Source organism: Aquarana catesbeiana, linkage group LG04, assembly GCF_042186555.1.
Source record: "Aquarana catesbeiana isolate 2022-GZ linkage group LG04, ASM4218655v1, whole genome shotgun sequence".
NCBI classification, from domain to species: domain Eukaryota; kingdom Metazoa; phylum Chordata; class Amphibia; order Anura; family Ranidae; genus Aquarana; species Aquarana catesbeiana.
In genome coordinates, this window is record NC_133327.1 from 691,113,414 (window position 1) to 691,125,917 (window position 12,504).

Genomic DNA, 12,504 nt, shown 5'->3' on the forward strand with positions numbered 1-12,504 from the left:
ATAGGTCTGCCACCATGACAGGAACCACCATAGGTCTGCCACCATGACAGGAACCACCATAGGTCTGCCACCATGACAGGAACCATCATAGGTCCGCCACCAAGACAGGAACCACCATAGGTCTGCCACCAAGACAGGAACCACCATAGGTCTGTCACCATGACAGGGGCCACCATAGGTCTGCCACCAAGACAGGGGCCAGCATAGGTCTGCCACCATGACAGGGGCCACCATAGGTCTGCCACCAAGACAGGGGCCACCATAGGTCTGCCACCATGACAGGGGCCACCATAGGTCTGCCACCAAGACAGGGGCCACCATAGGTCTGCCACCATGACAGGGGCCACCATAGGTCTGCCACCATGACAGGGGCCACCATAGGTCTGCCACCATGACAGGGGCCACCATAGGTCTGCCACCATGACAGGAACCATCATAGGTCTGCCACCATGACAGGAACCATCATAGGTCTGCCACCATGACAGGAACCACCATAGGTCTGCCACCATGACAGGAACCATCATAGGTCTGCCACCATGACAGGAACCATCATAGGTCCGCCACCAAGACAGGAACCATCATAGGTCTGCCACCATGACAGGAACCACCATAGGTCTGCCACCATGACAGGAACCACCATAGGTCTGCCACCATGACAGGAACCATCATAGGTCCGCCACCAAGACAGGAACCACCATAGGTCTGCCACCAAGACAGGAACCACCATAGGTCTGTCACCATGACAGGGGCCACCATAGGTCTGCCACCAAGACAGGGGCCAGCATAGGTCTGCCACCATGACAGGGGCCACCATAGGTCTGCCACCAAGACAGGGGCCACCATAGGTCTGCCACCATGACAGGGGCCACCATAGGTCTGCCACCAAGACAGGGGCCACCATAGGTCTGCCACCATGACAGGGGCCACCATAACGGGCCATCATAGGTCTGCAACCATGACAGGGGCCACGATAGGTCTGCCACCATGACAGGGGCCACCATAGGTCTGCCACCATGACAGGGGCCATGAGAAGTTTACAACCATGACATGGGCCATCATAGGTCTGCCACCATGACAGGGGCCACCATAACGGGCCATCATAGGTCTGCAACCATGACAGGGGCCACCATAGGTCTGCCACCATGACAGGGGCCACCATAGGTCTGCCACCATGACAGGGGCCATGAAAAGTTTACAACCATGACATGGGCCATCATAGGTCTGCCACCATGACAGGAACCATCATAGGTCTGCCACCATGACAGGGGCCACCATAGGTCTGCCACCATGACAGGAACCATCATAGGTCTGCCACCGTGACAGGGGCCACCATAGGTCTGCTACCATGACAGGGGCCACCATAGGTCTGCCACCATGACAGCGGCTTTCATAGGCCTGCCATCATGACAGGAACCACCATAGGTCTGCCACTATGACAGGGGCCACAATAAGTCTGCCACCATAACAGGGGCCACAATAGGTCTGCCACCATGACAGGAACCACCATAGTTCTGCCACCATGACAGGGGCCACCATAGACCTGCCACCATGACGGGCTACCATAGGCCTGCCACCATGACAGGAACCACCATAGGTCTGCCACCATGACAGGGCCCACCATAGGTCTGCCATCATGATAGGAACCACCATAGGTCTGCCACCATGACAGGAACCATCATAGGTCTGCCACCATGACAGGGGCCAATCATAGGTCTGCCACCATGACAGGAATCACCATAGATCTGACACCATGACAGGAACTGCCATAGGTCTGTCACCATGACCGGAACCACCATAGGTCTGCTACCATGACAGGGGCCACCATAGGTCTGCCACCATAAAGGGCCATCATAGGTCTGCAACCATGACAGGGGCCACGATAGGTCTGCCACCATGACAGGGGCCACCATAGGTCTGCCACCAGGACAGCGGATACCATAGGTCTGTCACCATGACAGGGGCCACCATAGGTCTGCCACCAAGACAGGAACCACCATAGGTCTGTCACCATGACAGGGGCCACCATAGGTCTGCCACCAAGACAGGGGCCAGCATAGGTCTGCCACCATGACAGGGGCCACCATAGGTCTGCCACCATGACAGGGGCCACCATAGGTCTGCCACCATGACAGGGGCCACCATAGGTCTGCCACCATGACAGGGGCTACCATAGGTCTGCCACCATAACGGGCCATCATAGGTCTGCAACCATGACAGGGGCCACGATAGGTCTGCCACCATGACAGGGGCCACCATGACAGGAACCACCATAGGTCTGCCACCATGACAGCGGCTACCATAGGCTTGCCACCATGACAGGAACCACCATAGGTCTGCCACCATGACAGGGCTCACCATAGGTCTGCCACCATGATAGGAACCACCATAGGTCTGCCACCATGACAGGGCCCACCATAGGTCTGCCACCATGATAGGAACCACCATAGGTCTGCCACCATGACAGGGCCCACCATAGGTCTGCCACCATGACAGGAACCACCATAGGTCTGCCACCATGACAGGGGCCACCATAGGTCTGCCACCATGACAGGGGCCACCATAGGTCTGCCACCATGAAAGGGGCCACCATAGGTCTGCCACCAAGACAGGAACCATCATAGGTCTGTCACCATGACAGGGGCCACCATAGGTCTGCCACCATGACAGGAACCACCATAGGTCTGCCACCATGACAGGGGCCACCATAGGTCTGCCACCATGACAGGGGCCACCATAGGTCTGCCACCATGACAGGGGCCACCATAGGTCTGCCACTATGACAGGGGCCACAATAAGTCTGCCACCATAACAGGGGCCACAATAGGTCTGCCACCATGACAGGAACCACCATAGTTCTGCCACCATGACAGGGGCCACCATAGACCTGCCACCATGACGGGCCATCATAGGTCTGCCACCATGACAGGGACCACCATAGGTCTGCCACCATGACGGGGGCCACCATATGCCTGCCACTATGACAGGAACCACCATAGGTCTGCCACCATGACAGGGGCCATCATAGTTCTGCCACCATGACAGGGGCTACCATAGTTCTGCCACCATGACAGGGGCCACCATAGGCCTGCCACCATGACAGGGACCACCATAGACCTGCCACCATGACAGGGACCACCATAGGCCTGCCACCATGACAAGGGCCACCATAGGTCTGCCACTATGACAGGGGCCACAATAGGTCTGCCACCATAACAGGGGCCACAATAGGTCTGCCACCATGACAGGGGCCACAATAGGTCTGCCACCATGACAGGAACCACCATAAGTCTGCCACCATGACAGGGGCCACCATAGGTCTGCTACCATGACAGGGACAATTCCTCTGCTCCCATAGGTCTGCGGCAGAGACAGTTCCTCCTCGGCAGAGACAGTTCCTCCACAGCATTAACAGCCCCCCACAATCAGAAGTCAATAGCCCCCCCTCCCTTACATCACAGTGCACCCCTTTGCTTTGTGCTGCTGCCAGGGAGAAGTTTAGGGTGGAGCTGGTAAGCAGAAAGTGCAGGGTCTGGAGGAGAACCAGAGGTGGGCTGGAGTCCAGGGGAGGGGGAGACAAGGGGAACCTGCAGCCGCACAGAGAAGCGTAGGATCTGTAGGAGGAGTTCTGTCCTCTCTGCTGCCGACTGCTGAGACAATGTGGCGGCTGCACGGAGAAGCGCAGTATTTGTTGGAGGAGTTCTGTCCTCCTCTCTTTTTTAAATGCTATTCAGTAGCCAAATCTGACTTAGTTTCAGTCTACTATACAGCAAGGCTTAGGTTGGCTGCAGAAGAAGCAGCCAATCAGTTATGCAGCAATGCATGGAGCATGCTGCTAGGAGGAGAAAGCAGAGAGATAAGCGATCAATGAGCTGAAGCTTCTCTGACTGCCCAGTGACTGGAGAGACAGAAATACAAAGTCTTTGTCAGGTGACGCAGCACCGGGGGGGGGGGGGGTTTATATATATCTGTTTGCCTGGAGTTCAGTTCTCATTGCCGCTCTCACATGTGCGTTCTCCACCATTGCTGCGTCTCACCACAATCTCCTCTGTCTGAAGATTGCTCCGGACATGAGATACGACCCGTCCCGCAGTCAGACGCCCGCCACGGTCACAGTGTACGTCCGATCTGCATCAAGACCCCCCCAGCAGAACAAGCTTCTTATGAAGCGCTATAAAGAGGAAACGCACAACAGCACTGCTGTGAAACGCCCCCGAGGACTGTGCCTGGTCATACAGCGCCAGGAGATGACCGCCTTCTTCCAACTCTTCGGTAAGTGTTTCTTATTTTTGCAAAAGAGTTATTTATAGTGACGAGTAACTAAGAAAGCTTTGGGGCCGCTCCAGATCTCCATCCCAAACTCCGGTGAGGGTGCCGGCATGAGGGAGGGGGGAGCCCGCCCTGGCTCTATGCACCCACCAAAGGCAAAGGAAACCCAAACCGCTGCGCTCCAAGAAAGTCCATAAATGAAAGCAGCTTCAGCCCAACTCCATGCAGGGCACAGCCCCCGACGCGTTGCGTCCCTTCCACAGGGCTTAGTTATCCATTTAAAGACCCCCACAGGATTGTGAGAGGGCACCAATAAAAATCTGAAAAAATGGCATGGGGTCCCCCCTCCTTACCCCCTCAGGCCTTTTTTGGCACTTTTTTTGACAGTTGCGGCTTCGCAGCCAGGTCGCACTGCCTGTCCTGAGTGGTCCGGACCTATGACGTGTCCCAGATGAGTGCAGGAAAGGAGGGGTAGATCCTGGGCCATCCGATTGAAAGTGGGGGCATGTACCTGTCAAAACTAGGTACACGCCCCCTCCCCCCCCCCAAATGTGGCAGGGGAGGAGTATAGGAGTATTTAAAGCGTAACTTCCCCTTTTGGGTGGAGATTCGCTTTAACAACGGATAACTCATCAGCTGTCAGCGGGTTTCCCCGCTGATAGCTGAATGTAAACAAAAGAATCGGCAGCAATTAAAATTTCAGAAAAAAACAGCGTGGGGATCCCCCCCCCCCAAATCCATACCAGGCCCTTCGGTCCCCCCCAAATTCCGTACCAGACCCTTATCTGAGCGTGTAGCCTGGCAGGCCAGGAAAAAGGGTGGGGATGAGCGAGCGCCCCCCCCCCCCCATCCCTCCCCCTCTTCCGGAACCATACCAGGCCACAACAAGGGAAGAGGGGTGCTTCATGGTAGGGGGGACCCCACACCATTTTTTCAGACCTTTATTGGTACCCGCTCTTGTTTCCACAATCCTCACCTAGGAGATAATGGCGTCCCTTGCCCATTCCTGCAGCATCCTGGAGCACGTCACATGTCCCAGAAGGCTACAGGAGCAATCACAAAGTTCCTCGTCAGCTCATGCATGCATGGTGGGGAGCCCGCTGTATCCAAGATGGCGGGGCAAGGGACCCGCCGTGGTGATTGGAACCGGCTGTGGGAAAAGAGCGCTGGATCCCAGGCAGAGATAAGTACCTGAAGTCAGCAGCTACAGTACAGTGTATCCACTTGCCGACCGCAATACATATATATATATATATATATATATATATATATATATATGTATGTTACAGCTTGTAAATGGTTTACCGGGATTATCCATAAAGCTGGCAGATTCATCGTTCCCACTCGCTCGCCACTTGCCGGCGTTTCTTGGCCTTACCGTTTTCACTGGTGAGCCCGGGAAATGATGCGACATTTTGCATGGCTGGCCATAAAGATGAATAGAGACCAGATCGTCTTTGATCACCTCTATAACCTTGGAGGACCGGAGTGACGTCATGAAGTCATTTCTAGTCTGAGGCCGAAGAAAACTGTTGTTTTGTTCTTTTGCTTTACAAAAAAAAATCTCTATATTTTTTTTATCTTTTTCTTGTAAAGGTAGAGGAGAGATTTGGGGTCCCAGATCTCCCCATAAAGAGGACCTGTCATCTCTTATTTCTATTACATGAGATCTCCCCATAAAGAGGACCTGTCATCTCTTATTTCTATTACATGAGATCTCCATAAAGAGGACCTGTCATCTCTTATTTCTATTATATGAGATCTCCATAAAGAGGACCTGTCATCTCTTATTTCTATTACATGAGATCTCCATAAAGAGGACCTGTCATCTCTTATTTCTATTACATGAGATCTCCATAAAGAGGACCTGTCATCTCTTATTTCTATTACATGAGATCTCTCCATAAAGAGGACCTGTCATCTCTTATTTCTATTACATGAGATCTCCATAAAGAGGACCTGTCATCTCTTATTTCTATTACATGAGATCTCCATAAAGAGGACCTGTCATCTCTTATTTCTATTACATGAGATCTCTCCATAAAGAGGACCTGTCATCTCTTATTTCTATTACATGAGATCTCTCCATAAAGAGGACCTGTCATCTCTTATTTCTATTACATGAGATCTCCATAAAGAGGACCTGTCATCTCTTATTTCTATTACATGAGATATCTCCATAAAGAGGACCTGTCATCTCTTATTTCTATTACATGAGATCTCTCCATAAAGAGGACCTGTCATCTCTTATTTCTATTACATGAGATCTCTCCATAAAGAGGACCTGTCATCTCTTATTTCTATTACATGAGATCTCCATAAAGAGGACCTGTCATCTCTTATTTCTATTACATGAGATATCTCCATAAAGAGGACCTGTCATCTCTTATTTCTATTACATGAGATCTCCATAAAGAGGACCTGTCATCTCTTATTTCTATTACATGAGATCTCCATAAAGAGGACCTGTCATCTCTTATTTCTATTACATGAGATCTCTCCATAAAGAGGACCTGTCATCTCTTATTTCTATTACATGAGATCTCTCCATAAAGAGGACCTGTCATCTCTTATTTCTATTACATGAGATCTCCATAAAGAGGACCTGTCATCTCTTATTTCTATTACATGAGATCTCCATAAAGAGGACCTGTCATCTCTTATTTCTATTGCATGAGATCTCTCCATAAAGAGGACCTGTCATCTCTTATTTCTATTACATGAGATCTCTCCATAAAGAGGACCTGTCATCTCTTATTTCTATTACATGAGATCTCCATAAAGAGGACCTGTCATCTCTTATTTCTATTACATGAGATCTCCATAAAGAGGACCTGTCATCTCTTATTTCTATTACATGAGATCTCTCCATAAAGAGGACCTGTCATCTCTTATTTCTATTACATGAGATCTCCATAAAGAGGACCTGTTCCAATTGCCTTCAGAAGTCACCTTATTAGTAAATAGAGTCCACCTGTGTGTTATTTAATATCAGTATAAATATTGCTGTTCTGTGAAGCCCTCAGAGGTTTGTTAGAGAACCTTGATGAACAAACAGCATCATTGAAGGCCAAAGAACACACCAGACAGGTCAGGGATAAAGTTGTGGAGAAGTATAAAGCAGGGTTAGGTTATAAAGAAATATCCTAAGCTTTGAACATCTCACGGAGCTCTGTTCAATCCCTCATCGGAAAATGAACTTTTTGACAAACGCTTGAAAAACGCTATGTGTGGGGAGAACTAACACTGCACATCACCCTGAACACACCATCCCCACCGTGAAACATGGTGGTGGCAGCATCATGTGGTGGGGATGCTTTTCTTCAGCAGGGACAGGAAAGCTGGTCAGAGATGATGGGAAGATGGATGGAGCCAATATACAAATGCCCCCCCCCACACTTTTCACATATTTATTTGTATCATTTATCATTTTCCTTCCACTTCACAATTATGTGACACTTTGTGTTGGTCCATCACATAAAATCCCAATAAAATACATTTAAGTTTTTGGTTGTCACATGACAAAGTGTGGGAAATTTCAAGGGGTATGAATACTTTTTAAGGCACTGTGTGTATATATATATATATATATATATATATATATATATATATATATATATATATATATATATATATATATATAATGTTTGGGGTTTCTAAGTAAATTTCTAGCAAATAAATAAAAATTTTTACTTGTAAACAAAAAGTGCCAGAAAAGAGCGGTTGTGTGGAAGAGGATACACTGTAGCGGCTGACTTTTCAAAAATAAAGTGAAGTTCCTCTTTAGGCCCAGACAGGTAATTTGTTGTTGTGGAGCTTTAGGGTCAGGTGGGCAGGTAAGTGGATGGGGGAATCCTCCCCGCTGCACTATTGTATTCTGATGGCGGGGAGACTTCCCCACTGCCAGGATACATTGATCAGCGCTGCAGGATGTAGCTTGCAGCGCTGATTGGGTGAGGAAAATCAGACAGATTGGCAACCACAGTGCCCATACATGAATTGAAATTCTGCCAGTCCCTACTTAAAGAGGAGTTCCGGGCCCCCCCCCCCACAAAAAAGTTAAAAGTCAGCAGCTACAAATTCTGTAGCTTCTGACATTTAATATTAGGACACTTACCTGTCCAGGGCTTCCGCGATGTCCGCACCCCAGATGATCGTCTCTCGGGTGCTGCCGCCGCCATTCATGGTTAGGGAAACCGGCAGTGAAGCATTCTAAGTGGCCCGGCAGCGGAGGAGGGGGGCCGAACTTCCAATGGACGGCGCCACGGTGCAGTCTCCCAGAAGTGGGGAAGGGTACCTGTCAAAAACAAGTACCCGTTCCCCCCTCCCCCCTGAAAAGGTGCAGAATGTGGTACCGGAGCGGGGGGAGCAAATAAGCGGAGATACCACTTTTGGGTGGAACTCCGCCTTAACCAGCCAAATTTCGATCCATGTATGGCCAACTAAATTCCTCCGTCTCTAGGCCAGGGGACCCTCATGGCAGCTTCTGGGGCCCAACTACCTGCATCTCTGTCTAGGGGACACAGAGAGAGATGGGACCCGCAGCCTACAATGGGGCTCTACTGTGCCGACACGGCCAGGAGACGGAGGACTAGCGGCAAGGGGTGTTACCAAACTCCAGAGGCGTGGCTACCGGATCGCTGAGGAGAGGGGGGGTGGGACCCGTTAGGTCAGCTCAAGAGGTAAACCGTATAAAGAGTCTTATTCTTCAATTTTCACTTTAATGTGTATTTTATTATATGTGTCCAAACATTTGTACTTCCATTACAGATGATGACTTAATTCAAGATTTCCTGTGGATGGATTGCTGCTGTATAATAGCCGACAAGGTAACCTTATTATAGAGGCACTATTATTTAAAAAACAATATATATATATATACACACAATACATAAGCTATAGCACCACATGAAATAAAGTTTTATCATGTCTAGAATGTATTTCAGATTACATGGGTTGTACTCTGACCCCCCCTGTAATACTGGCAGGCCAATAGCTCATCCTTTGTCTATGAAGTCATCCTCTAGCACCAGCGGTCCCCACTTTATGGCTCCAGGGACCAGTTTCATGGTAGCCAGTTTCCCTGGGGGGGGGGGGGGGGGGCGACAGGGTCAATGGGCTGGGGGAGGGTGGTGGACGGGTTGGGGGGGTGGGATATTCACAAAGTCTGTCCTCAGCCCCCTTCACACCACAACCCCCCCTTTACAGCACAGTCCCCCATTTATATCAGTGTCCACAGTCCCCCTTTACATCCCAGTTGCCCCTTTAAAGCAGTCCCACAGTGTCCTCAGTCCCCCTTCACATCACAGCCCCCTGTTTACATTAATGTAACGGGGAGTGCTCTGTAAAGGGAGCACTGTAATGTAAAGGGGGCTGTGATATAAAGAGGACTGCACTGTAAAGGGAGCACTGTAATGTAAAGGGGGCTGTGATATAAAGAGGACTGCACTGTAAAGGGGCACTGTATTGTAAAGGGGGCTGTGATATAAAGAGGACTGCACTGTAAAGGGGGCACTGTATTGTAAAGGGGGCTGTGATATAAAGAGGACTGCACTGTAAAGGGGGCACTGTATTGTAAAGGGGACTACACTGTAAAGGGGGCACTGTAATGTAAAGGGGGCTGTGATATAAAGAGGACTGCACTGTAAAGGGGCACTGTATTGTAAAGGGGGCTGTGATATAAAGAGGACTGCACTGTAAAGGGGGCACTGTATTGTAAAGGGGGCTGTGATATAAAGAGGACTGCACTGTAAAGGGGGCACTGTATTGTAAAGGGGACTACACTGTAAAGGGGGCACTGTAATGTAAAGGGGGCTGTGATATAAAGAGGACTGCACTGTAAAGGGGGCACTGTAACAGAGCCCCTTTACAGTGCAGCCCCCTTTATATTACAGTGCCCCCTTTTTACAGTGCAGTCCCCTTTACATCATAGTCCCCCTTAACATTACAGTGCCCTCCTTTACAGTGCAGTCCCCTTTACAGCACAGCCCCCCTTAACATTACAATGCCCCCCTTTACATCACAGCCCCCCTTAACATTACAGTGCCCCCTTTACAGTGCAGTCCCCTTTACATCACAGCCCCCGTTTACATTACAGTGCCCCCTTTACAGTGCAGTCCCCTTTACATCACAGCCCCCGTTTACATTACAGTGCCCCTGCAGTCTGCCCCATCCCCTCCTTTCCTCTCTAACATCAATCTCTGCCTCTCCTGCTCAGGACTCCTACCTGCAGGGCAGAGGCTGGTAACAGTCCGTGTGTCCTCTCCCGGCTCCTTCGCCTGCCCAGCTGACCATGCCATCCTATCAGCAGGGCAGGGGGGCGGGAAGAGCTCTCCATTCCGATCTGCAGCTCCTCCCGCCACCCTGCCCTGCTGATAGGATGACATTGTCGGCCGAGCGGGTGGGTGGAGCAGCCGGGAGAGGACACACAGGCGTGCCCGTATGCTGCGGTAGCCCTGTGCGGACCGCACTTACCGCTCATCTCCTGCTGTGTGGCCTGCTCAGAAACAACAATAAGGCAAAGCCAATGCGTTTCTGGGATTCATCAGGACATGGCCAATGGAGAAGAAAGAAAACCCATACTAGACTGATAACCTGGAGCCCTCCAGAATAATTTCATACATAACAATCCAGTATATGTTTCCTTTCTTCAGCATTTGTTATGTTCTGTTGAAGGGGAATCTGCTTATTCCCAACATGGATTGGATGGAAATGTAAGTAACTCTTATTCATTTTTATTGAAATTAATTTTATTATTTTTTTTGGACTCTATATCACACTTCTGGGAACTCTCGTGCATACTAGTTGTTGTGATGAAACGCGTTGATCTGTGGCTGATACTCCCTGGGAGAGCCGCCTAAAATGGAAGTCTTTTCTTATTCCAGATCTCACACCTCACACTTCTCCTCCCACCCGCCGATCTGTGACATCACTAAAGGGCTATATATATAAAAAAAAGAAAACTGGGGACAAAAAAAAAAGATTATAAAAATAATTGGAACTGAACCCAAAAAGTTTGGAAAAAAAAGATGCTCTGCAGCAGACAGCTTGCCCTGAGGATGGTATAATCCAGGGGTTGTCCAAACTTTTGACCTTCCTGGGCCACATAGGAAAGGAGAGGACCGGTCTTGGGCCGCACACACGGTATCTCAGAAAAGTAAGTACACCCCTCAGTCACATTTGTGTAAATCTTTTCTTCTATCTTTTCATGTGACAACACTGAAGAAATGACACTTGTCTACAATGTAAAGTAGTGAGTGTACAGCTTGTATAACAGTGTAAATTTGCTGTCCCCTCAAAATAACTCAACACACAGCCATTAATGTCTAAACCGCTGGCAACAAAAGTCAGTACACCCCTAAGTGAAAATCTCCAAATTGGGCCCAATTAGCCATTTTCCCTCCCCGGTGTCATGTGACTCGTTAGTGTTACAAGGTCTCAGGTGTGAATGGGGAGCAGGTGTATTAAAATTTGGTGTTATCGCTCTCACTCTCTCATACTGGTCACTGGAAGTTCAAAGTGTCATTTCTTCAGTGTTGTCACATGAAAAGATAGAATAAACTATTTACAAAAATGTGAGGGGTGTACTTACTTTTGTGAGATACTGTAAAATACACTAACAATCAGGGGGGGAGCTGATGAGCAGAAAAAGTCTCCTCCTTACTTTTTTTCTTATAAAAGTAAAAGAGGGCGACATACAAGGAGTGCGATATCTGACATTGATATCTGCGATTCTCAATGAATTCTCAGCGTGCTCTTCGGATATTTTGCCCTCCTGTGATTCATCCTTGAAAATAGTCGCTGACAAATATCGGTGGTGCCGGAAACTGATGACAGAAATAAGGCGTGATTGTGAAGAGTGGGGGAAGATAAAACGTATAAAAGTCTAAAAAAGAAACCCTGTCACATTTTGCTTTGGCCACATGTGTTCGCTGAGTGTAAACGCATTTTTACCAAACCCCCCCCCCCCCCCCCCCAAAAAAAATCTACATTCTTAAGAAAGTTTACGATTTTGTGCTGGGCCACATTTGTAGCTGCCTGGGGCCGCAGGTTGGACACCCCGGGTATAATTTATAACCAGCTTTAAAATATCTCTAATCCTAAAAACAAATATGTAATGTATCTTATCCAACTAGTCCCTCAATGTTTGGCTGCATTCGTATTCTTTCTTCATTTCATTCATTTATCATCTACTGACCTGCCTGTAACACCCCCCCCCCCTTTTCTCTGTAACATAGC

The 12,504-nt window shown here is 49.1% G+C and overlaps 2 protein-coding genes across 3 annotated transcripts in view; one reads left to right on the forward strand and one right to left on the reverse strand.

Moving 5' to 3' along the window:
• PPP1CB (protein phosphatase 1 catalytic subunit beta) overlaps positions 1–12,504 on the reverse strand; it is a 336,969-nt gene that overhangs the window by 91,539 nt on the left and 232,926 nt on the right. The gene's annotated exons all lie outside the window — the stretch shown is intronic.
• The window catches only part of SPDYA (speedy/RINGO cell cycle regulator family member A), a 44,316-nt gene that overhangs the window by 2,022 nt on the left and 29,790 nt on the right, over positions 1–12,504 (forward strand). Inside the window, exons 2-3 of the mRNA XM_073628795.1 lie at positions 4,056–4,269; positions 9,037–9,095. Of these exons, the coding sequence (XP_073484896.1) occupies positions 4,068–4,269; positions 9,037–9,095 (261 nt within the window). The 5' untranslated portion in view covers positions 4,056–4,067. The remainder of the gene's footprint in view (positions 1–4,055; positions 4,270–9,036; positions 9,096–12,504) is intronic.